The 23633-nt window shown below is 49.3% G+C and overlaps 1 protein-coding gene across 4 annotated transcripts in view; it reads right to left on the reverse strand.

Moving 5' to 3' along the window:
• COL17A1 (collagen type XVII alpha 1 chain) overlaps positions 1-23633 on the reverse strand; it is a 47683-nt gene that overhangs the window by 18983 nt on the left and 5067 nt on the right. For 2 of the 4 annotated variants that reach the window (XM_055424719.2, XM_088842306.1), the window contains exons 2-25: positions 23135-23197; positions 21201-21245; positions 20171-20275; positions 18614-18745; positions 17527-17574; positions 16619-16654; positions 15393-15440; positions 13940-14083; positions 12578-12736; positions 11937-12008; positions 10580-10651; positions 9576-9644; positions 8136-8297; positions 7685-7762; positions 6167-6211; positions 4910-5128; positions 4123-4341; positions 3757-3786; positions 3358-3384; positions 2105-2131; positions 1940-2002; positions 1126-1230; positions 771-833; positions 94-129 (exon numbers count right to left, since the gene is read on the reverse strand). In XM_055424719.2, the coding sequence (XP_055280694.2) occupies positions 94-129; positions 771-833; positions 1126-1230; positions 1940-2002; positions 2105-2131; positions 3358-3384; positions 3757-3786; positions 4123-4341; positions 4910-5128; positions 6167-6211; positions 7685-7762; positions 8136-8297; positions 9576-9644; positions 10580-10651; positions 11937-12008; positions 12578-12736; positions 13940-14083; positions 15393-15440; positions 16619-16654; positions 17527-17574; positions 18614-18745; positions 20171-20275; positions 21201-21245; positions 23135-23186 (2056 nt within the window). In that variant the 5' untranslated portion in view covers positions 23187-23197. The remainder of the gene's footprint in view (positions 1-93; positions 130-770; positions 834-1125; positions 1231-1939; positions 2003-2104; positions 2132-3357; positions 3385-3756; positions 3787-4122; positions 4342-4909; positions 5129-6166; positions 6212-7684; positions 7763-8135; positions 8298-9575; positions 9645-10579; positions 10652-11936; positions 12009-12577; positions 12737-13939; positions 14084-15392; positions 15441-16618; positions 16655-17526; positions 17575-18613; positions 18746-20170; positions 20276-21200; positions 21246-23134; positions 23198-23633) is intronic. The other 2 variants (XM_088842305.1, XM_088842304.1) reach the window with 2 other exon arrangements.

The following is a 23633-nucleotide window of genomic DNA, read 5'->3' on the forward strand; positions in this document are numbered from 1 at the left end:
GCTTCTTTGGCTTTAAAAATGTTTGTTTCTCCATTTACCCTCCCTCTCTTTGCCTCAGAAATAGCAGCTATTTTTGAGAAGAAGGCCACTGACCTGGGGGACCCTGCGGGCCAGGAGAACCACTGGAACCTGAGGACAACACGACAGGAATGATCAGGTGGGTCGGGTGCAGGCCGGGACACTGGCCCCATGCAGAGTGGCATGGGGAGGGGCTGGGGCGCACCCCCCAGGTGAGGGCTGCACGCAGGCACCAGGGCCCCAGAGTCGGCGGGTCCAGGAGTGACCCCAGTGTGAAGTCCTCCTTAGGGAGGAAGCTGTGGCTGCCAGGACCAAGAGACACCTTGTTCCTTCCCAGTCGAACATCTGGGCTGAGGCAGGGGCAGGGAGGAGAGGGGACCAGTTGAACATCGCACTGTGAGATGGCTCTATCCCTTGGCATGTCCAGATAGATTGCTCTTGAATGTTTGCCTCTGGGCTCTGACTGGAAAGGAAATTGTCTGACTTCTAATTTCCAGATCCATCCATCCACTTAGGGGCCACATAACAGGGTCATTGAACAGAGATGGAGGCATAACCCCCAAATTCACCACAGAGCCAAAAATACAGCTCCAATCCTGACACCCAGGGACTCCTTTATGAAGAGGGGGACCCTCTCTGGGCCTGTCAACCTTGGAGCTGTGGATTAGGGCTGTCTGGGATCCCGGTGCCTGGACCTCTGAGATCCCTCCTGGACATGGCAGACCTGGGCACTGTGTGGGCACTTGACTTACCTTTGGGACCAACAGAGCCTGGGACACCAGGTGGGCCCTGAATACCCGGTTTACCAGCATCCCCTGGGGAGAAATAAGCACTCTGAGAGAGTCCTCCTACTTCAGTTGCCCACTCAGCCCACGTGGTATCATTTGCAGGGTGGAAAACACTTCCCACCCTGCTGGTGGTCTCGGATCCACTGGGCCTGAACCCACGTCCCAGCCCATGCCCCCTTCTTAGACCACAGGATCCAGCACAGACCCTGGCTCAAAGCAGGTGCTCAGCTAATGCAAGTGAAAGAGAGAAGGGGGGAGAATCACGTGAGGAGGAAGTGTGGATGCAGTGAGTCCTCCCAGTGAAGGAATCGCCTCTTACCTCTGTCTCCTTTCTCTCCAAACCCAGGGGGCCCTGGTTCACCGCGAGGTCCCATGGGGCCTTCTCGCCCTCTCTGGCCCATGGGTCCCTCCATGCCAGGCTCACCTAAAGATAGAAATGCCCACCTCAGCTAGTCACCAGCTAGGCAGCATCTTGCTGGCAGGACACCTGCCTGGAGTCTCCACACCCACCTCCCTACTTCTCTTCGTCTGCAGCCCAGACTCAGTGCAGAAGCCAGAGAGTTTGAAAATGCAAGTGGATCATGTCCCATTTCTGCCCCAACCTGCAGACAGCTTTTCAGCTCACTGAGAATAAAAGCCATATCCTTGCAAGGTCTCCAAGGCCCCTCCCTCTTAACTCTTGGCCTCCTTTGAAGGCTCCAGACGCCCTCCTCCTCCTGCTCCTCCCCAAGCTCCTAGACCCTTGTCCCAGGCCTGTAGCTGCTCCCTCTGCTTGGAAGGTCCCCCTGGATCATCTTAGGCCTGGCTCCCTCTCCCACTTCACATCTTTGCTCAAATGGCGCCTTCTTAGCGAGGTCTTCCCTGCCAGCCTTATTTTCAATTACCCCTCAGCCCTTCCAGGACCCCTGGGCTCTATGTTCCTATTTTACCAATCACTTCTTCCCTCTGTATACTTCACTTCTCTGTCATGTCTATTGTTTATCTGCACCCAAAAGTACGCAGGGGTTCTCTGTTTTGATCACCACTCTCTCCCCAGCACCTAAAACAGGGCCTGGCACACAGCAGGTACCTGACAAAAACATTTACTGAATGAATGGATGGAGGGAATAAATGAACAGAGAAGTGATTCTTACCCATGTTGCCTTTCTGGCCCTTTGGTCCCTCTGGACCTTGGTGGCCCAAGGGCCCAGGGATACCTGCGGACACACAAGAATAGCTCAGCCTTGCTTTCCTCCCAGACCCCAGGAGCCAGGACCCACTAGTCCGCAACCCTAGCAGCACCATCAGAGGCTACATACCTGGAGTTCCAGGGAACCCGCGGTCTCCTGTGGGAACAGAGAAAGAAAAGTCAAGCAGAGGACCCAGGCTGATCACCTAAAAGGAGCCTCCAGTGGAATTCAGGTAGGATGGCTAAACTACAATATGGGATGCTCAGTTAAGTCTGAATTGCAGATAAACACTGGATAAATTTTTAGTATTTGGGACATACTTATAGTGAAGAATGATTTATTGTTTATCTGTGATTCACATTTGACTGCATGATGGTGTGAAATGAAAATATCTCCTATATTAATGAACAAGAAATTTCACAGCCATCAGCGATTTCTGGCCTCCAAATGTGAATGAGGACTCCCCAAACTGCGATCCAGCAGATGCTGCCACCCCCATGGTGATTGCTGAGGGGCTGCAGGAACGCAAGAAACAAGGTGAAGAAGGAAACAGGATTGGCCCAGATAGCTGAGGTGCATACGAAAGAAAGGAATTCAGTGAGCCCAGAGGCTTGCATCCTTCCATACACAGAATGCTCACTTCCTTAACTGGATACCTGATCTTTGATGTTCAAACTGCCTGCTCCCTTTGTTGCAAACTTGTATATAGCCTGACCCCCACTACCCGCTCAGAGCAGTTCTCTCAGAGATCCTGACATGCTGCTGTCCGGGCTCAGGGTCCTAAACACTCCCACCAGACAAAACAACTCTCTGCTTTCAGGTTGTGACTATTTTGTGGTTGACGATGGTCAGGACGGGTTCACAGCCTGCAAGCTGGGAACGGAGTGCAGAGGTGGTGACCCAGAGTGTGCGTATGGGGGGCAGGGAATCCTGAAGTTGGGAGGCCACCAAGTAGAGGAACCCCAATTCCTGCACTGGGATCTCTTGAGAAGGGAGGTGAAGCTGAGAAGAGATGGGGTGACCCTGCCATCTCCAATAGTGATTCTCAGAATGGTCTGTGTACCCTGGCCTTGGAACCACCTGGGCTGATCCAGACCACAGGCCTCCTCAGGGTCCTTGCTGTGGGAACCCCTGAGATCGGGCCAGAGACAGTACTGCCCCGGAGGTGCAGCTCTGTTCTGTTGGGAAGCCCCCGCCTCCCCCAGTCCCTGCCCCTTCCCCAAAAGCCTGAGGGTCTGCAGGCTGCTCTGCAATTCATGGTCCTATCACAAGTGGGGGATGGCCAGGGAGGGTGGGCAGTGTGTTTTCTGGCACTTGCTGATTGCTTTAAACTGTCAACCCTCACTAATATTCAAGGTAAAAATTTTACGTGTTCTATTTACCTTTAGGGCCTTGAACTCCCATGTCACCTAAAATAAGAGAGACATGAAAACTGTGAGATGTGGTGAGAAGCCAAGGGCCATTCTCTCCTAAAGGTCAGTGGACAGCATGTAAATGACATTTCACAGTGAGCTGGCGTGTGGTGTGGCTTCCCCTCCATTGCCATCGGTGTCTCTTGGGCTCATCACTCGCCTCTTAGACGACACTGCAGCTCCCTTCCCATTCTAAGATATTCTGACAGTAGAGCCAGTTCTCAGCCCTCCCTACAGATTCTGTAAGATCTTTCCACTGCTCATCCTTCAATTTGAAAAAAAAAAAAAAGTTTTCCAACCCCCCCATACTCCCTCCCCCCAGAAAACTTGTCTCCAAGTGCAGGAAAAGGGCTCTATCCATTGTGATACCTTTAGGCCCTGGGCTTCCTCGGAGATTTCCTACAAGAGACAGCAAAGCCAGAGTTAGCTGCACATCTTCTGTGTCACACACACACAAGCACGACACACACATACCTGAAGGGGATCAGCGGTGTGGAGGGATGAAACAGGCTAGGACTAGCTACCTGATTCTAAAGTATGCAGGTTAGACAATTCTCCCCAGCTCTTAGTTTTTCTAACCATAAAATGGGATAACTATATATGGGTCCTCTCTTCCTCCCAGGGCTGCCAAGAGAGCTGAGTGAGGGGCGCTGAGGATTGCCCTAAACAGACACCACTCCACATACAGGAGCCAGGACTGGGAGCAGCTGGCCCTTTGCCCTGTGATGTGCTCACCGTTTTCCTGTTCTGTCATCAGCCTGGCCCTCACAAACTGCCAGATGTCCTCCTGATTGTAGCCGTCAAGCCCAGATTTTCCTAGACCTTCCCCCAGCCTGGGTGCGACCCCCTGCACGGAGTCCTGGCTGCTCCTCTCCATCTTCTCGTTGTAAGACAAGCGGCCCCTCATTTTCTCCAGCTCCTCCACACGTGCCTTCAGTTTCCTCACCTCCTCAGCTGGAACAGACACACACAGACAGCATCAGCACAGGAGCAGGCCAGCCAGTGCCTTCCTAGTGCTCAAGGGGAGGCTGAAATGGGGGCTCTGGAGTCTGTGGCGGCTTCTTCACGCTGTGGGGACATTTTACTGGCATAGTTATTGGGAGATAGTCTGCCATGGCTACCAGCAGGTTGAGCTACTCAAAACTGGAACTGAGCCTTGAAGAAGCCTGGCCATGGTGACAGAGCTGGCCCTCAAGTCTCCCAAAGGAGCTGGTGTGAGAGTCAACAGAATGTGCAAAGTAGAAAGGCTATGAAATGTCTGGCCCATTACTAAAGGCAGCCAGGTGCTTGGAGCAGGATGCCACTGGCATGGGGCCCTGGGAACCAGGAGTTGCCTTAGAGACCCAGCTCCGCCACAGAGCAGCCACAGGATCTTGACCAGGGGCCTCCTGGAGCCCCAGCCTCCTCATCTGTAGGAACAAGGGGTCTGCACCCATGATCTCGGGGCCCTTGGCACCTGACACTTGGGATACTTGCCGGTTCCTGCCCTTCTGAACAGGCAGCGGGGCGCTGCCACACATACCCAGAGCAATGAGGCCAAAGAGCAGCCCCAGGAGCAGTAGCCAGGTGAGCAGTAGGCCTAGTAGCCACTTCCACCAGCTGCACCAGGAGCCGCAGGGGCACCAGGCAGGCGCCGCCCCCCACGAGCTCTTCCCGCCTCCACCAGCAGCCCCACTGCCGAGTGCACCGCCGCTGCCGCCACCACCTCCACCACCACGGCGGTGGTCGTAGCCGTGGATGTCTGTGGAAAAGAGGGCAAGGGTAAGGTGAATGCTGGCGGCTCGTGTACCCTTCCCTCCAAATTCTCTAGCTTGTGGTGATTTCCTGAGGGCCTGAGTGAATGTGAGTGGGCTTGCAGGTAGGTCTCTGTGGCTCCTGGAATAAACAAGGAGCTGTGGTGGCTGATGATGAGCAAAGGTCTGACAATCCTGGGCTTGAACTGTGTGAGCCTGAGAAGGTCCCTTAACCTCTCTGATTCCTCTTTTTATAAAATGGAGTTCAAAGTTGACCTTTCTTCATGAAATGGATGTTAAATGGGATAAGGCATCTAGCGTAACTAGCAGAGGATGTAGCAGAGAGCATCAGGGTTAAAATTCTTGACTATGAACATGGATCTGCCACAACCTCCTGCATTTTATTAAGCACAAATCTGAATTAAAAAATCCCCATCTCCACATCTCAGTTCACAAGGTTCTTTCTTTGTAATCCCCACAGTGTCTAGAACTATACTCAGCACTTAAAGGATGGCCAGGAGGCTTTTTATTTCATTTTAGTGAAAGTGTATTTTGTTTTTAATATCTTAAGTGGGCTGATACTCCTTGATTTCCTTCTCTCACAAGACTATGGAAGCGAGTGAAGAAGATGTGAGGGACTGGAGATGTGTGTGATTTTAGGGTCACTTTGAAGGCGTGTGGGCAGGGGGAGGAGAGTGATTTGTAAGACCCAACAGTAGCCCTGCTATATTGCTCCTCCCATGTTGACAGATCCTGGACAGATAGTTGGCACTCAGACAGTAGGCACCCATACAGTGGGCATCCCGCAGGTACAGTGTGACCTGTGAGCATGTCTCCTGAGCTGAGCTCCTTCTGCAGCCCTGCTTTGGCCCCCAGCCAACCCCTCCACCGCCCTCCACCCCACTCCCTTTGAAAGCTTTTGGGGAAACTCTAGAGCTGGGGTGTTATGTGTGCCCTGTCTCCAGGCTAGGGGGCTGTTCTCTGGTCCATTCACCACCGCCAGCTCCTCCACTCCTGTTGCTGTGGGACCCGCCACTCTTACTCACCTGCAGAGGCGCCCTTGCCCTTGGCAGACACAGTCTTCACATCTCCTGAAAGACAAACACTGAGATCACGGTTCTGACAGAGCCCTGAAACTTCAGGAGCCCACAGGACAGTCCAACCTGGTGGACCTGGTGCGGGGCTTGAAGGTAGGTGTGCCCCGGGGACCTTGTGGAACAGCCGTGTGCAGGAACATCATCAACTCAGCCCTCACGGATCTCATACTGCAATGATTATGTTGATGAAGACTTGGCTTGGCAAACAATTCACAGTGGGCAAAAGTACAGTGTAATAAACTTTTGTGACCTTAAACCCCAAGATACTTTTGGAGGACATAGTAGGGGTGACCATTATTCAAACAGTAAATGTGCTTGTGAGAAATGGCTCTTGATTTCTTGGTTAAAAGGCTTTGCACACAGGTACCTAACCTGGGCTGGAAGGAAAAGAAAGGCAAAGACGGGCCGGGAGGAGGGCTGAGTGCGAGTCTCAGATGCTATACGACCACTGAATTTGTGGGCGTGTGTGAGATTTTCTGGAAAAATTGTTTACAGCTTTCACCAGGTTTTGAAAAGGGTCCTTTGGCTCCACAACCCCACCTCCACCCCTAAAATGTAAGGAACTGCTAATTTATAAGACCTAGCTTCATATATCTGGAGAAGGCAATGGCAACCCACTCCAGTACTCTTGCCTGGAAAATCCCATGGACAGAGGAGCCTGGTAGGCTGTAGTCCACGGGGTCGCTAAGAGTCGGACACGACTGAGCGACTTCACTTTCACTTTTCACTTTCATGCATTGGAGAAGGAAATGGCAACCCACTCCAGTGTTCTTGCCTGGAGAATCCTAGGGACGGGGGAGCCTGGTGGGCTGCCGTCTATGGGGTCGCACAGAGTCGGACATGACTGAAGCGACTTAGCAGCAGCAGCAGCAGCAGCTTCAGATAATCAAAGAATAAACATTTAAGTATCTCAAAAAAAAAAAAAAAAGAAGTAGAAGAAGACTTAGTGTTAGACCTTGAGAGGATTGTAACTGATTTCATTTGCATTTTTTAAAAAATGTTCCATGGCTTAACTTTTCTCTTCCTTTATTGAGCTCCCTGAAATCCATGATTTGGAGAGATTCACAGGAACCACCGTGTGAAGAAATATGGTAATCCAGGACAGAATCCAGGTATTTGGGAAGAAAAAAAAGCTAGCAAGTGGTTTGCAAAGCTTTTTTTCTATGAGTTCTGAAAATCATGGGAGGACAAGTAAGGTGAGAAAAAAAATGCCATTGTGGACTTTAGATGTGCCATGGAAAGTCTTTGCTTCCGTGATAAGCACACACGAATCAATAGGGGAGTTTGGGGAAATGCAGCCTCTGACACAGCAGGTCTGGGTTAGGGCCCAGGATTCTGCATTTCTAACATGCTCCTGGGTCTTATGATGCTACTGGTCAGGACCACACGCTGAGGTCTGAGGTCTCAGAAGACAGATCAATGACAGACAGAATGGCCAAAGTGAATAGCGATCAGATTTGCTCTTACCGTTGGCTTCTGACACTAGGTAGGTGTCGGTGTATGCAGCTTGCTTTTCCTTTTTTAGGGTGTCCTCTGAAAAAGAAGCTGTGCATACAACCCGTGATGATCCTGGATCTTCTCTCCCCACTCCCCCACCCATATCCTTTCCCACTTGCAGAGGTGGAGGCTAGCCTGGTAGGAAGAGGGCCCTGCTTTCCTGGGGTTAACCCACCCCTCCCAATCTGGGCCTGTGGTTAGGTCACTTATTAACGCCCAAAGACCCTTTTAGGAGTTCTTTGCTGGAATTTTCCTAGCTTGTCTGCATTCAAGGCAGATTCTGGGACACTACTCAACAGACGGTTTTCATTTGAATGGAATGACTGTGGTTTCATCATTAAAACGTCTCATATCACCTTGCTAGGACATTTGCCTACACTGTCTTTCTTCCAAAACTCGAGTCTCGCAGGCTCCCACGTACTTGCAGTGACGCTGGCTGGGGAGGCTGTAAAGACCTTCCCGCTGTCCTTGGTCATGATCAGCAGCTCCATCTCCTTTTTGGCGGGCGTGTTGTCCTTCTCCAGGATCAGGAATTTACAGTCCTTGTGCAAGAGGTCATCATTCTGGACATTTGTGGTGCTGGCTGGAGAGGAAAGAAGTGGGTGATGAGGATGGAAAAGGTGGAGGGAAAGGAAAAGGGAAGAAGTAACCAGGAGAAGAAGAAAAGGAGGGTGGAGGAAAGGAAAGGGATAAGTGGGTGTGTCCGAGGGGCTCCTGCTCTCGCTGACGCTGACAGCCATTACTAAGAAGCATCTTGGGGACCAGAGACATCTTCCCCTGCGTGGCTGGGCCTGGCCATCAGGAGGTTGGGTCAACATCAGAAGCACTGGGGGCTGGCCTGAGGGGCTGCCTCCCACCTGGACTCTATAGGATCTTCAGTGAACGGGCCAAAGTTGCTATGCCAGGCAGGCCGTTCTTTAATTAACTGGGTAGGTTTATTTCTAACGGAAAGTCTCAAGTGTTTGCATGCTGGGGAGCTTTTCCCCACCACCACATCCAGCACGCACACATCCCTGTCTCTACCACCTCCCTATGTCTGTCCTTCAACTACGTGTCATTTTCTGGAATTATCTTGTATACTTTGTCCACTTGTCTGTCATCTGCTTCCTCCACGGGAACTGTCAGCCTGGTGAGAACGGGAATCTAGCCTCTTTGTCTGTGTCTGCACAGTGCGTGCCTGTTCAGTCGCTAAGTTGTATCAGACTCTGCAACCACATTGACTGTAGCCCACCAGGCTCCTCTGTCCATGAAATTTTCCAGGCATGAATACTGGAGCGGGTTGCCATTTCCTCCTTCAGGGGATCTTCTCAACCCAGGGATAGAACCCTCATCCCCTGCATTGGCAGGTGGATTCTTTACCACTGGGAAGAGTGTCTACGCCGGGCACTCAGAACACTGTCTCACACAAAGCAGGTGCTTGGTAGACAGGTTTTGGATGGATAACTTGTTGAATGGAGGGAAACACACCAGGATCAGAGCAGCAGAGAAAACAGGCTACTATGTGTCATGTGCCCTAGTTGATAAAGGTGCCACAGAAAGTAGGGAGGGTGTGGCAGCTTCCAGGGGGCACCCTGGCCCTTGTGATGGGGCTTCCAACAGGGATGGGGGCTAGGCTGTGTGGGCCTGACCTTGGGCAGGTGTGGAGGGTGGAGCTTCATGGCCCCCTTAGATAGGAAGGCCATGGTAAGGTGAGAGGCACACCCAGCTGCTCACTTCTGGAAACAACCAAGAGGCCCTTGGGGTGAGTCCCATTTGTAGACCTCGGACCACCCATGGGTTATGTCCCCTCCTGCCACATGTGACTAAGGAACAGCCCTTCCTGTGTGCTGGCCTGCCTCTGGTGGCTGGTGACAGCACCTACCTGCAGAAGTGGACACCCCCGTGCTCACAACAGTGGGGCTCTGGGTAATGTTTTTCTTCACACCATATGCTGCAAGACAAGAACACTGAGTGAGTGGGGCCCAGGAGGCGGCTCCACACTGTGGAGAAGCAGCTGACCTGCTCTGGCAGACAGGCAGCCTCCCCAGGGTAGAGGAAGATAATAGTGAACAATAATAATGAACAGAATAATAATGAATCATGAAATCCACTCTCTCCTGCCATGGGGACAGCAGCAATTTAGAAGAAACTTTGTATGATATAATCCTCATCCTTGGAGGATTGTTCCAAAGGCCACTTCCTCCATGAAGTCCTCCTAGACCTCCCCACCCCCCACATCTACTTCCTTTCTGAACTCCTACAGTACCAACACCTGCTCGGCACAGTTTGATTCATGCTCTCTTACAGGATCCCCCAGATATTTCATATGTGTGAGATGTTCACTCTTTGCGACCCCCCTGGACTGTAACCTGCCAGGCTCCTCTGCCCATGAGACTTTCCAGGGAAGAATACTGGAGTGGATAGCCACTCCCTTCTCCAGGGAATCTTCCTGACCCAGGGATTGTACCCAGGTCTCCCACATCGCAGGCAAATTCTTTACCATCTGAGCCACCAGAGAAGCCCTCCAAGTAAACAGTAAGCAAGTTGAAGGCAAAGGCTGAGGCTCGTGCCTCTTCTGTCCTGCCTCCCCCAGGTTTGCACAGAGGGGTGCACTATAAAGTCAGCCAAATGACTGAAGTGCAGTGACAGTGGGCAGTTAAGGACAGTGGGAGACATGGGGACATAGAGAACAAGGCTCTCACTCATGTCTGAGCCAGCACTTGACTGAGATTGGCATCTCTGGTCAGTGTATGGAGGGTTGTTTCTTTGGTGGGAAGTCAATTGACTTTTAGGGACATTTTGGTCCCTCTAATTCCATTGCTGAAAAGGGCTATTGTGAGCTATAGCTGCTTCCCAGCTCCTAGGCTCCAAACCCCAGTTACAGACCTGTGGAGGTGGCGGTCATGCCATGGGACAGGGTGGATGAGCTGGGGGCCAGATTGTTCTGCATGCCGAACACTGAGAGGAATTGAGGACAGGTGAGAGCAGGTACATCGATGAGGCCCTCTAAGTAAGGCAGCCAGCCCCAGGAGCCCCCTAAACCACTTTCATGATGAATGCCCTTGCATATGACAGAGATTCTGAACCTTCTCAGTTCCCACACTCTTACTGACATGGTAATTTTTAAAACACTGCTTCTTCCCCCCACGGCACCACCCAGAAAATTCCTAAGCTCCATTTATTGAGTAACTTAGGTCCACACAACTTAATAGTAGTAGTTGGCATAGGGTCTGACAGATGTTGCTGTATGCCTCAAAAATTTCAAATATCCCAGGAGTTCCCTTCTCTGTAGGACCCTAGGGTGCCTTGGTACACAGTATGGGAACTGCAGATCCAGACACAATGGCTAAGGCACTAACAGGGCAGGACCCTATTTTTCCTTCTGACTCAAGCACATAGTAGTCCCCTCACCCCCAGTAGTATTTCAAAGGCTGGTAGGTTGTCTGTTTTTAACGTGTAGAAGCTCATCCCTCCCTAGTTAATAGCTTCTTGTATTCCATCCTATCTGGAGTTTAGGGCACAAAATCCAACATCAGCCCACCCTCCTGAGTCAGGACTTTGCAGGGTAAACTAGCAAAGGCAAGAGGAAAAAAGCTTGAATCTGGTATCTGCTGGATTTGTGGGACACTAGTTAATTGGAGGTGTTGAAATCAGAAGTTAAGAAGGCCAAGGAAAATAAAAACAGCCTACATCACTATGTGATATTAATCATGATATCACAGAAAGAAGGCAGATTCCTTTAACAAAAGAAATGGGCTGATAACTTATTTACATATAGGCTATAATGATGTATGTGGAAATAGAGTGAATAAATACTTTAAAAAGATTATATATCTGCATTGGAAGCAAAGCAGTAACATTGTTTGAGCCGCCAAGGAACTATATTTAAGATGAGGTTAATTTCTTTCTAAATTAGCAATGCTTTCCACCTAAAAATGTCCCGAGCTCTGCCTCACTTAGTCCCTTTCCTCCATCTCTCCTCCTCTCCTATTAGACAAAGGGACAGGCACAGAATAAGCACATAAGTGCAGTCTCACCCCCTTTTCCTTGGGGACTGAGCTGCGTCTTTGATGGAGGGCAGGCTCTGTGCCTTCTAATGCAGCTCCTTGTTTACCGCTTCTGTGCTGCCATATGTATCGAGGAAGTCGGTGCTCTTGGTCAGGAAGAACATCTTCCCTACAAACCATCCCATTTCCCTCACTAGGCAAGAACAACCATTTTTTTCAAGCTGGCAAGCACTAACCTGAGGAGCTGGTGCTGATTCCGGGCTGCAGAGTTTGGGAGCAGGAGGCCATGTTATTTGGAACTCCAAAGACTGCGGGGGAGGGAAGAAGGTTGGTGAGAGTACATTCACAGAGAACAGGGGCAGAGAAGCACTGGAAGAAAGGCAGCATTGCATTGTGTTACATTACTGTTTTTAGGAAAACCTTGGGCTCCTGCCTTGCAGCACGGAACCAATCATTAGTCCATGGTGTGCCTTGGGTCATAATAGCCAATGGGCAGTCCCAGGTTGGTGGGGCTTTGAATGGACATCGATTCCAGCCAAGCCCTTCTTGTTCGTGACTGCCTCAAAGAGAGGGCACTTAAAATCCAGAGAAGCTAAATGATCTCTCAAGTTAACACAGTTAATCCTTATATTTGTTTTCATGTTCTTTCTCATCATATAGATAGATACACTGTACCATATAGTCCTTTCCAAAGTGGACCCACCAGAGGAATCAGCATAAAAGTTGAAGTTCCAGTGAAAAAATCTTGGGCTGCTTGGCCTCAGGAAGCCCTTCTAGGAAGCCATGGGGATGGCAAATGCTGGTGGGGCCGTTCAGCTCCAGCGTGGGATGTGGAGGGGTCAGGACAGGGAGGTGCTGTGAGCTGTGAGCCACGTACCTGATCCTGCAGAATAGGCATTGGTGTTGAGCAGGGATGAGCTCTGGGTTGTGATGTTATTGTGATAGGTGCCCATGGAGGACCCCGCCGGCAACGTGGAGGACCACACGTGGGAGGGAAGGTTGGCATCCAGGATGGTTGTATCATAGGTGCCAGACACTGAAAACATACACACACCCCAGTGAGACCAACCCATTCTCTGTGCTGGGAGAACCCAGTGGGCTTGGTTTGCCAGGACTTTCCCAGTTCTAGCCCTGAAGGTCCCTAGTCCTGGCAATTCCCTCAGGCTAAGGAAACTGCAGCAGTTGGTCATCCCACTTCTGTCTGAAATCTTGTTGCTGGTGAAAGCCTGATCTCTTGGGTCAGAAATTCTTGTTGGCTCTTGGTGAAATTTGATGTAGGTGAATTTTGCTGCAGGGTCCACCCATTTCTCCTCCTAAGCCTCGCTCACCACCTCCCAGTGCACTGTCCCCGCTAATGGTCTCTTTCTCTCTGTTGCTGACTCCCCTTCGCAGATGCCATGGAGCTATGACTCCTTTACAGTAGAATTCCAGACAGCAGCGCAGGAAGGGAAGTCCTCAGTTCCAAGGCCACTCTGTATCGGAGGCTGCCTTCTCCTATTGAACGCTCCTAAAACATTTCTTTGTGCCAACCAGGCCCAAGGGACATGCTATTACCCTGAGTGGCACTGGGTGCATCTCAAATCTGAAACCAATCCTGCTTATTTGTTACCTGAGAGGGAGTTAGCCACACAGGTCACAAACTAAAAAAGATCACTGTCTAAAGGTGTTTTGTTTTTTTTTTTCAGTAGTGAGAGGAAAGCTTCACCTCATATACAGCAGAACTGGCTTCTCTCCTCACCTCCCCCCAGGGACTGGCTGATTCGTCTCTCTGCCCCCCACAGAACCCTCCTTGCGCTTGGCAGGCACATGATGTATGAGTGCTGGACTACACCCACCCTGCTTGTCTTCCCCTCAGTCTACCCTGCTCATTGCCTTTCCTCAGTGCCCGGTGCTTGGAATAGAGGCAGTATATAATAAATGTTTATTGGATGAGTGAATGGATGGCAGAAAACATTACAACTTTCCCCAAATGCTTCCTTCAGGGAACCTGGCCAACACATTCCCAGGACATGTCAAGAATTTCCTGGGAGAATCTCTAGGCTCTAGAGCCAGACAATGGCCTGCAGGTGGGAAGGCTGACCAGATGGAGGTGAGAAGGGTGCAGTCCACATTTTCACGCTGCAGGAAGAGCAATGCTCAGGGTTTTGCGAAGTCTCCGCTGCATCCTGAAAAGCCTGCCTGGGCACACCTGTCACCTGATTCCCTTCCTTCCACAGCAGCCTGGGGCTGAGGGGCTTACCTGACTGGGAGCTCGCTGTCACCACCTTGGTCTCCACAGTGCCTTTCTTGGGGATGGGGAGTGTGTTAGAGGAATTCCGGGTGGGGCTCACGCTTGCTGAGCGGCTCCCCTTGAGCAAACGTTTGACGTCATCCAATTCTGTCCCTGAGAGGAAACCCCGAGTTTTTCATTAGGTTTGGGATTCCTTCCCAAGTCCAGCTGCAGTGGTGAACATTCACGGCACCCTGAACACGGGGGAGGATGAAGCATCCACTTCACCTGCTGGGACATTTCTGGTTAGCCTTGTCATTTCTGCACTTTGTCAATTTATAGCACTGATTAACCTGGCACTTTGTAATGTTAATGGCCTCATACATCTAGTGGCTCTACAAGGAGGTCAAAGTCCTCAGTAGATATTTCCTAATTAGACATCACAGGGAAGATTCTGTGACTGGAAGACCCTGTCATCCTGGATCGGGGGGAGCATTCACACCTGGGATAGCCAGAGAACAAGATTCCTTCAAACAAATGGTTCAGCAGTGGTCTCGTCCTGGACAGAGGCTGCCTCGGGTGTGGGGTCTCTGACCTTGTATGCTCTGAAGTGTCAAAAGGAATGTGTGGCCCATAACTCTTAAACATTACACTGCTTTCCTGTGAGTTAATTTCCAGACCCTCCGGCTGATAGGGTTTGCAATGAGGTGATTCAGTGGAGTAAAACATGCTGTGCCCCCCCAAGGTGGCAAACAGAAGAGGAGGGCAGCATCGTGCAAGGGTAACGTGTGAGAGGAGACATTTGCTGATGACATGTGCGGGAGGACCGCCCAGGCACCCCCGCCCCTGAAAGCGCCAGACTTTGGGCTCAACAACCCCCTTCCCAAGCCTGGAAAGACTCAGGTGAGATCGTGTCAGGCCTGGAGTTGGATCCCAGGGCCCAGGCCCTGAGCTCCTGGGACAAGTCCCAGTCTCTGGTCCCTGAGCCACCAGACCCAGCTCTTTCTCTTCCTGGTCTTTGTTCTTGGCTCCCACCCACCCACAACAGGAGTGCCACACGGTCAACACACAGAGACAAGGGAATCCCTGACATCTGAGATAAAACACACTTGTGCCTTCTCTGGTCTTAACCACCTCCTTGAGTCCCCTCCTGCTCCTTTTCCTTCGGGGTACTGAAACTTCCTCCCATGTCTCTGTCCACTCATCTCGCTGAGACCTTCCTTCAGCCTCCCTTCAAGTGACTGACTAACCTGGGAAGACTCCTCTGGCCCCCACTCCCTCTGTCCCTGAGCTGTCATGGCTGGTGGTTTATTGTCTGTGAACTACAGAACAGCAGGGACCAGGACTTCCTCAGCGCCTCACCCCTGCACTCAGCTCTGGGTCCCTGCCACAACCTTAGACATGTCAAATATGGCACGAGTGTCTGCACACACATAGCAGGAGCCCTGGACTCTCGGGTCCTCCCCAGGACGGAAGCACTCACAGCGGGTGGACGGGGACGCACTCTGCAGTCGGACTCGGATCTCGCTCTCTGTTGGGGAAGAGACGGAACAACTGTGAAAGGAGCTGGGCTCACAGTGCCCGACTCTGAGCCCTGAGCTGCAGATTCATCTTTGGGCTGCTCTGTGATCCGGGGACAGAAAACTTAGGTGTGCCCAGGATGAGTGCTGCTTAGAAAGAGGTGTCCTCTCCTTACCCCGGATCACAACTGCCCCCCTCAACCCCCGCCCCCCCCCACCCCACCAGGCGCTGAGAATAGAAACCCCAGGCTGAGCCTGGAGGTGCCATCACAATAAACAATATCCAACCCCTTTCCTAGGGCCCTGGAGAAGGAAATGGCAACCAACTCCAGTATTCCTGCCTGGAGAATCCCATGGACAGAGGAACCTGGCAGACTGCAGTCCATGGGGTCGCAGAGAGTCGGACACAACTGAGCGACTCAGAACAACTTCCTAGGGCCCACTCCCCTTTACCAGAACCAAGCTGCTCTTCTATCTCTAGGGTTTCTCAGCCAATAGCAAGAGAATTCTAGTATTTCCTTAGTCATCTTGCCCTCTTTAGGGCAGCAAGTGGGTGATTTAACATTCTAAGTTTCAGGAGGAACATCAGCATCAGTCAACTATCAAATTGGGGGTGGTTGGTATGTGCCTAACTTTCCAGGCCCCTGGGAGGCTTAGACTGACCCTTACGAATGCCCAGGGCCTAGGAATCCTGCCCTTAGCACTGCCCTGGCACACTCCTTGCCACCCTAACCGAATAACTCAAGGGCAGCTTTCTCCAGGACCACATTCCCTCCTAGGCCTTATCCACAAGCAGCTGTGGAAAGTGCAAAACTCTCGCAGAGAACTTCGTCCCCTGGAACAATGAAAAAGAGGGGCTTGTGCTCATTTTTTTTTTTTTTGCTGAGTAAATGCAATTACAGCACAACTTGTCAAAGTCACCTAGGAGACTGGACGTGAAATGAGATGTGATGCTAGCACCTTGCGACAATCCACAGCAGAGCGAATCACTCCACACGCCTGCTAGTCTGCTGTCAGAAATCCACCCTTCCCAAGGGAGAGCCCCAGGCGCTGCAGGCTCCTTGAGGTCAGAAACCATGGCTTATTCATTCTTTACTCCTCACTTTTCCTGGCTCATGTCTGGACACATGTTAGATGCTCAGAAAATACTAGTTGGATGAACTGAACTGAACCCAGTGACAAAGATTACCTCGTGTTTGGCTCCGTCCTCTGGTTGAAGAAGATGCTGAGAAACAAAGAAAAATAATATTAGGCATATATAAGAGGTGGCATGCTAAATATCTGTGACATGGAGGCAGACCTATTTGGGTGGGGGAGGTTGTTTTCATAGTGCATTTATATCCAGATAGACACCTTTATGGATGGTAGATGTTTAATAAATGATACCCACATGACCAAAGGGAAGAGAAAATTATGTAAGCCCCAGTGTGTTTAGGGTGTTAAGTTAGCAAATGAATGTTAAATTGGTTCACACTTAGAATGTTAACTAAGGTAATCATGATCCATTTGGACTGGTTGATCACATTGATTAAATGTATCAAAAGACTGCCAGGTCTTTCCTTTAGTTTTTTGTTAGAGACTGTCTTGGTTTTTGCACTGTAAGCAAGTAAATAAATGAAATTGTAGTCACTCATATCATCAATTCTTATGCACAGTGGGAACCCAAGAATATGGACTCAAGATTTAAGATCCCACCTTGGGTTTCATTTGGTTAAAACACGCCCCTTTGAGGCTGCTGTGGTAGAGGTGCTGGGATGTTTGTATTTGTGCATTCTCACCCCTGCTCCCCTTTGTGGGAAGGTCTCTGTGGGTCCTGTGGAAGGGAGAACTCTATGATTGTTGCCTGGCCTTACGGCTTATCTGCCCAAGCCTGAGCCTTGAATGAGAAGCTTGCCATTTCATGAGCAAAGACTTTTGACAGCAAACTGATACATCTGACCATCCAGCCCCTTAAGATGTTTCAGGATAAAGAGACGAGAAAAAGAGGTCAGCAGAGGTCAGACTCTTCTAGAAGAACCCACTTAACTCATGATGTTCCCTCTCCATCCCTGCCAGGCTTGACTGACCATTTCTTTAGAAAATAAGGATAGGACATACCAAATTCCTTCCGAGGATACTCAGGGGAAGAGTTGCCGCTGGAGCTCCCTGGAGAAAGGACAAACACTTAGTACAAATGGCCACTTAAACCCAAATAGCTTCCGAGAGAGAGTGGGTCCTTTCCGCACCTCCTTAGCCTGGGTGTTCAGCCCAGGATTTAAACACATTATCCTCAAGGGACTTGCTTGTGGCACTTCCTTCTGGTCACTGATCTACTTCAGTGGGACAAGATTTGAACAAAGGACAACTGCTTGAAGTTGTTCAAACAAGTTGTCTGAACAACTGTTTCATTTCCTTTTTGTTTTCACTTCCTCAACTCTGCCCCATGCAGTGCTGATGCCGCTGACCCATCTGATCAAATGAACATGCTGTCAGCACCAGCAGTTCTCTGACCTCGTGTGGCTTGTTCTGGATGTGGGCCTTGTTAAATGAACAGACCAGCGCTGGCAGAGCAGTAGGGTGCGCTTGTGGTGATCCCCTCCACCTGGCCTGGATTTAGGGTTCTCCTTACCCTTGGCAGCCCTGGGTCAAAATCATTTACTGGAATAACTTGCTTTTCCAGCCCTAGTACCCATCTCATTCACTATTAGACCCATTTGCACCTGGCTTGTCTGTTTTCCACTAAAACTGTAGATTTACGTAGATCACCAGGAACTCCAGTAACTTTAGGAGAAGAGCCCAGATGTCTTCCCCTCACTTCCTTGATCATAAGCTTGCCCCCTCTCTCTGACTTAAATGGTATTGTCATTGACTCCTCCTTTCTGTGATCTGGCTCTTCTTTCTCCATTTCCCCCCAAACTTTATCTTTCTGTGTTCCCTTCTGCTTTTGAACTCTCTTCCCTGACAAACTCTTTCAGTTCTCCAACTTCTACTAACAACCCTTTGTGGATAACCCCAAACTGGGTGTCTTGCCTTGACTTCTTACCTGAGCTCAAGTCCCATGTGGCCTATGGCCTGCGAAGTATCCCCACCAGAAAGTCATGCCAGGGGCTCTACTTTAGGACAAAATAGCTGAATTCATTCAAAGGATGAGAGAAGTTACTGAGGGGAGAGAGCAGTTCTTTCTTAAAGTCTGTGGGGCCTGTACCTTCATATGTTCCATGGCGGGTGACGTGAGTCTTCCTCTCGAAAGTCGAGCCTGGTGAGTTGGGCAGAGTGGAGGCAGGTGAATGGGCCCTCCTGTAACTGGAGGTGGAGGCATTGCCTCGCATGCTGCCACCTAAAAGTGGGGAAAGACATCAACCCTCAGAGCACTTCACAGGCTGACATGCAGTCATACTAGGTACACACAGTCAGTCCTATTGAAGGAGGGCCCTGTGGAGGGGCCAGAGGCCTTCAGGAGAGCGTGACTGAAAGGGTCCTCAGAAATGGAGGTGGAATTACTGCTGCTGCCCTTTCCCAGAACCCTGAAAGGCAGGGAGGTCCTTTCTGTCTGTAGCCAAAGTGCATGGAAGTGGAGAAGCAGGATGTTTCCTAAGGACCTGGCCTGTAATTGTAGACCACTGCTGGGTGCACTGGAATACAGCCCCACATGCAAATATTTCTCCACGGGTAAGGACATGTGCAGCTCTTGGACAGCTCAGCTGTTTGCATATCTTGGGTTTTCTCTTCCATGTCATTCCAAGATTTAAAAACTGACTTTGGACTCATAGACTTAGAGAATGAACTTCCAGTTGCAGGTTGGGGGAGGGGACAGGGGGAGAGAATGGGGAATGGAAGTAAAGGATTTTTAGGGAGTTTGGGGTGGGCTTCCCTTGTGGCTCAGTTGGTAAAGAATCCACCTGCAATGCGGGAGACCTGAGTTCGATCCCTGGGTTGGGAAGATCCCCTGGAGAAGGGAAAGGCTACCCACTCCAGTATTCTAGCCTAGAGAATCCCATGGGATCGCAAGGAGTTGGACACGACTGAGCAACTTTCACTTCATTTTACTTTGAGATGGACATGTACACATTGCGGTATCTTAAATGGATAACCAACAAGGTCCTACTATATAGCACAGGTAACTCTGTTCAATGTTATCTGGCAGCCTGGGTGGGAGGGGAGCTTGGGGGAGAATGGATACATTTATATGTACAGCTGAGTCCCTTTGCCGTCCACCTGAAACTACCACAACATTGTTAACTTGCTATGCTCCAATATAAAATAAAAAGTTTAAAACTATAGCTTTAGAGGCAATGTGTGTGTATATGTGTGTTCCCTGCTTTGTTTGTTGTGTTTCAGTTGAAAGTTACCAGGAAATATTATTTCTTTGGGATCTACTGGGTCTGTGTTGGATGTTTGCCCAGTGGAAACTGACACAGTCTGGGGTTGTATGTCACCGGATTTCCTCAGCATAGTAACCTAATCATTAAGTTTCTTTTGTGGTTTTGTTGTTGTTAATTCAAACTGTAAGCCCTCAGACATGCATATCCTTTTCTACAAGAAATGACTTAAAGAGAGTAAGTAGTTCAGTGGGAAAGGAGTCACCTCTCTAGGAAGGCTTCTTAATCATGTTATTTATATTGGGGACATAATGACAACTGATCCCATTTAAAATAGGCCTCATAGCTCTTTGGGGCATTTGGAATGGGTGACAAACAGTGGTAGAGATCCCTCTCCCTGCCCATCTGCCCTTCCATGACCCCTCCCACCAGCAGGCACTTACTTGAGTTTATGTAGCCGCTGCTGCCATGAGTCAGGCTTTGTTTCTCCAGCCGGCTCCCTCCACCCAGAGATCCTGTTTTAGCATAGCCATTGCTGGTCCCCCCTTCTGCAGAAATGAGGAGCAGATGACAATTTACAAGTGGACTCAGCAGCCCCTCTCACCCGTCTTCCCTGGCCTCTCACCCATGAACCTCTTGGTTTGGGGCCCCTTTCGCACCGGCACTACATGGATCTCATTTTGTTTGTTTTTGATACAAATGTCAAGAGTAAATATTCTACCCAATTTAAAAAGAAAGTTCCCAGGGTGGTTGCTGGTTAGGGTAATTTAAATATTAGAAAAGTCAGCAAGTGATGAAAACTCCTTGAGGCCAGGGCCCGGGTGGGACTTTTATGAATGCCTGGCCAGTGCCCTGGACCTGGCAGCCACTGGAAGTGTCAGAGGGCTGAGTGACAGCTCTGAAGATGGTGTTTCACCTGGCAGCCCATCATGCTCCAACCTATGTGTGGATGCGGGGGCTTCCCACCCACTCCTGAACCAGGATTCCCAGGAGGTGCAGGGCTAGCTCAGGGGCTTGGATCTCCATTATAGAATCCACTAACCCCAGTGACCTCCTGAGAGAAGAGCAGGTTCAAACAGAAGCCTGACTGTGGTTCCCTCCTCCTAACCCAGGCCCAGGCTGGAGAGGATTTCTGATATTTTAATGTCCAATCAAATTTATAGAGACAGAAACCAGATTTGTGTATTTTAGGGGCCAGGGAGAGGGGAGAGAGGATGGAAATGTTCTAAAATTAGATTGTTGCAGAGGGGCCACACAACTCTATGGATGCACTAATGACCATTGAATTACACACTTCAACCTGGGGGATTCTGTGGGGTATAAGTTAATGTCAACACAGCTGTTAAAAAAAAAAAAGATTTCCAATATTCTGGATTTGCTGGACTAACAAGTGAGAGCCTATGAAAAAGGTTACACGTGGAGCCCTTCACATGAGCCTTAGTGAGAAGAAGGTTCTCAAAATAAGTCACTTACTTGGTGGTAAGGATGTAAGTCTTGTAGTTACTGTTTCTGTGATGACTAGAAAAAGATAAAGAAAAGAGATTTTATATAGTGCACTGAAATTCCTCCACTTTGGCAAGGTCTTGCATCTTTCATAAGCTCAGCACATTAAATTAGGTTCAAGGTAGATTTTTATACACTTGTGCCTCAAGGGATTTGATCTGACCATCTGTAAAAGCAAATAGGTGCAATAACGATGGGACTTAATGTACCTGGGAAATAGGTTTATATTTCTTTGGGACCAAAAGTAGTTAGTTACCCACCGATTTGAAAAATGAGTTACCGTGCATTAATGTTTCTCATCTAACACTTAGATGTAGCCCAGGCCTGGATTCACCTTTGAAGGAGGATCAGAACCTCAAGCCACTTTTCTCTGCACTGTCCCTTCTGAACAATCACCCAGTCCAACTGAGGCCAGTACATCTTCCTGACTGATTCCACTGTGATGTGGATAATGACCTTGAACTTCTTTATGAATTTAGGAGTATCTCAAGGACGCATAATTCATTCTAAAATCTTCAGGGCCATGCCTGAGTGTGAAAAGATGTATGAAGGAAGGGGGTTGATTTGGTGCTTGGTGAAATCATGGACAGGTGAATATCCAAGCCAGACTTGAGAATCAGATCCATTGCCTCCTGAAATGGAGAAGGTGCCAAGTGGTGGTGAGTCTATGGAGGTCATAAAAGTTTTTTGTGTTTTCTAAAAACATCAGTTAGAATAAAGGACTCTTGCCTTCCTGAATCACTCTCTCCTCTATACAGCAGCATGGGGGGTGGGTAGATTCTGAAACCATAGCTGGGCCAATTTTGTCCTCTGACCGTGATCATCACCAACCACTACCTCCCTCTGGGCTGGACATCAAGGTGCCTCTATTTAGCTAAGCACCCTGTTTTCTGAAATCACATTTCTCATGCATATGTGTGTGCACAAGCCCGAGTATATGTGTATATGTGGTGTGTATGCAGGTATGGCTCATGAGAAAAGAAAAGGATGAAGAAGATGGTGGGGAGTCATTTTGTGTGCTGGCAACTGCTTCTGCCCACACGGGTCTTACTGCTCCCACCCGTCACCCTTTCTTTCTTCACCCTGTGTGTTCCTATTAGTTTGGTTGTCTTAGCAGCAACACGGGGTTATCAAAGGAGCAGAAGCAGCGTCACATGCATAAAAGGAAATGGTTGTAGAGACGAAAGTGGCAGCTTGATTGGAATAATAGTCCGTGAGCTTTCACTAAACCTCTTGTTGTGTGGACTTTTGGGATTCTATGACACATAAAAATAAATTATTTCTTAAGAGTTCCAAGTCTGTGGACGCAGAGGAGATACATGAAAGTCACAGGATAGATGAAAGAGTTAGAGCTGCTAAGGGGACAGTTTAAATGTCTCTGAATTTATCATTTGGGCAGTTTCACAAAAGAAATGTGCCTGTTTTCAGTTTTCAGTGTAGATTGCAACTGTGACACCAGTGTGATTCCAGCTTTGTCCCTGCAGTAATGGGGATATTATTCTTTTGGATTTCCATCACCCTGTATCCCTAAATAAGAACACGATTGAATAAACTCAAGCAAATTCATTCAACAGGATATTATGAAATCATTAAAAATGCTGGTTATAAAAACTGTAACGTTGAAATAGAAATTCTGGTCTTTGAAGAAAAAACGGAACACATTTCAATTACAAGTGTATTAAAAAAAATCAACAAAAGCCTTCTTAAAGGAAAAAATAAAGCCTATTTAGGAATACATTTAAAATTGTACAGTGAAAAAAGAGCAAAAAACTAAGAAAAAACTAAAAACAAAAAACAGAAGAAATAGAAAAAAAGATACAGTAGTTGTGGTAGAATTAGGAACGAATTATTTACTTTTTCCAAATTTTTTATTACTTTTACAGTGACATTTATCACACTCTTACTTCTTTCCGTGACTTCAGTTCCGTCTCGTTTGTTCTTCTTGGTTACATCCATATCATCGCCACCTACAGAAAAAGCCAGAAACCAGGAATAGCCATGTCCATTACCACCCCTTTTCATAAGTACGCTGCTGCTAAGTCGCTTCAGTTGTGTCTGACTCTGTGCGATCCCACATTCGGCAGCCCACCAGGCTCCGCCATCCCTGGGATTCTCCAGGCAAGAACACTGGAGTGGGTTGCCATTTCTTTCTCCAGTGCATGAAAGTGAAAAGTGAAAGTGAAGTCGCTCAGTCCTGTCCAACTCTTAGCGACCCCATGGGCTACAGCCTACCAGGCTCCTCCGTCCATGGGATTTTTCAAGCAAGAGTACTGGAGTGGGGTGCCATCGCCTTCTCCATTTCATAAGTATGCTGCTGCTAAGTCACTTCAGTCGTGTCCGACTCTGTGCGACCCCATAGACGGAAGCCCACCAGGCTCCCCCGTCCCTGGGGTTCTCCAGGCA

The sequence above is a fragment of the Moschus berezovskii genome, chromosome 12 (assembly GCF_049115385.1).
Source record: "Moschus berezovskii isolate FMDL1 chromosome 12, NW_MosBer_1.0, whole genome shotgun sequence".
Taxonomy (NCBI): Eukaryota; Metazoa; Chordata; class Mammalia; order Artiodactyla; family Moschidae; genus Moschus; species Moschus berezovskii.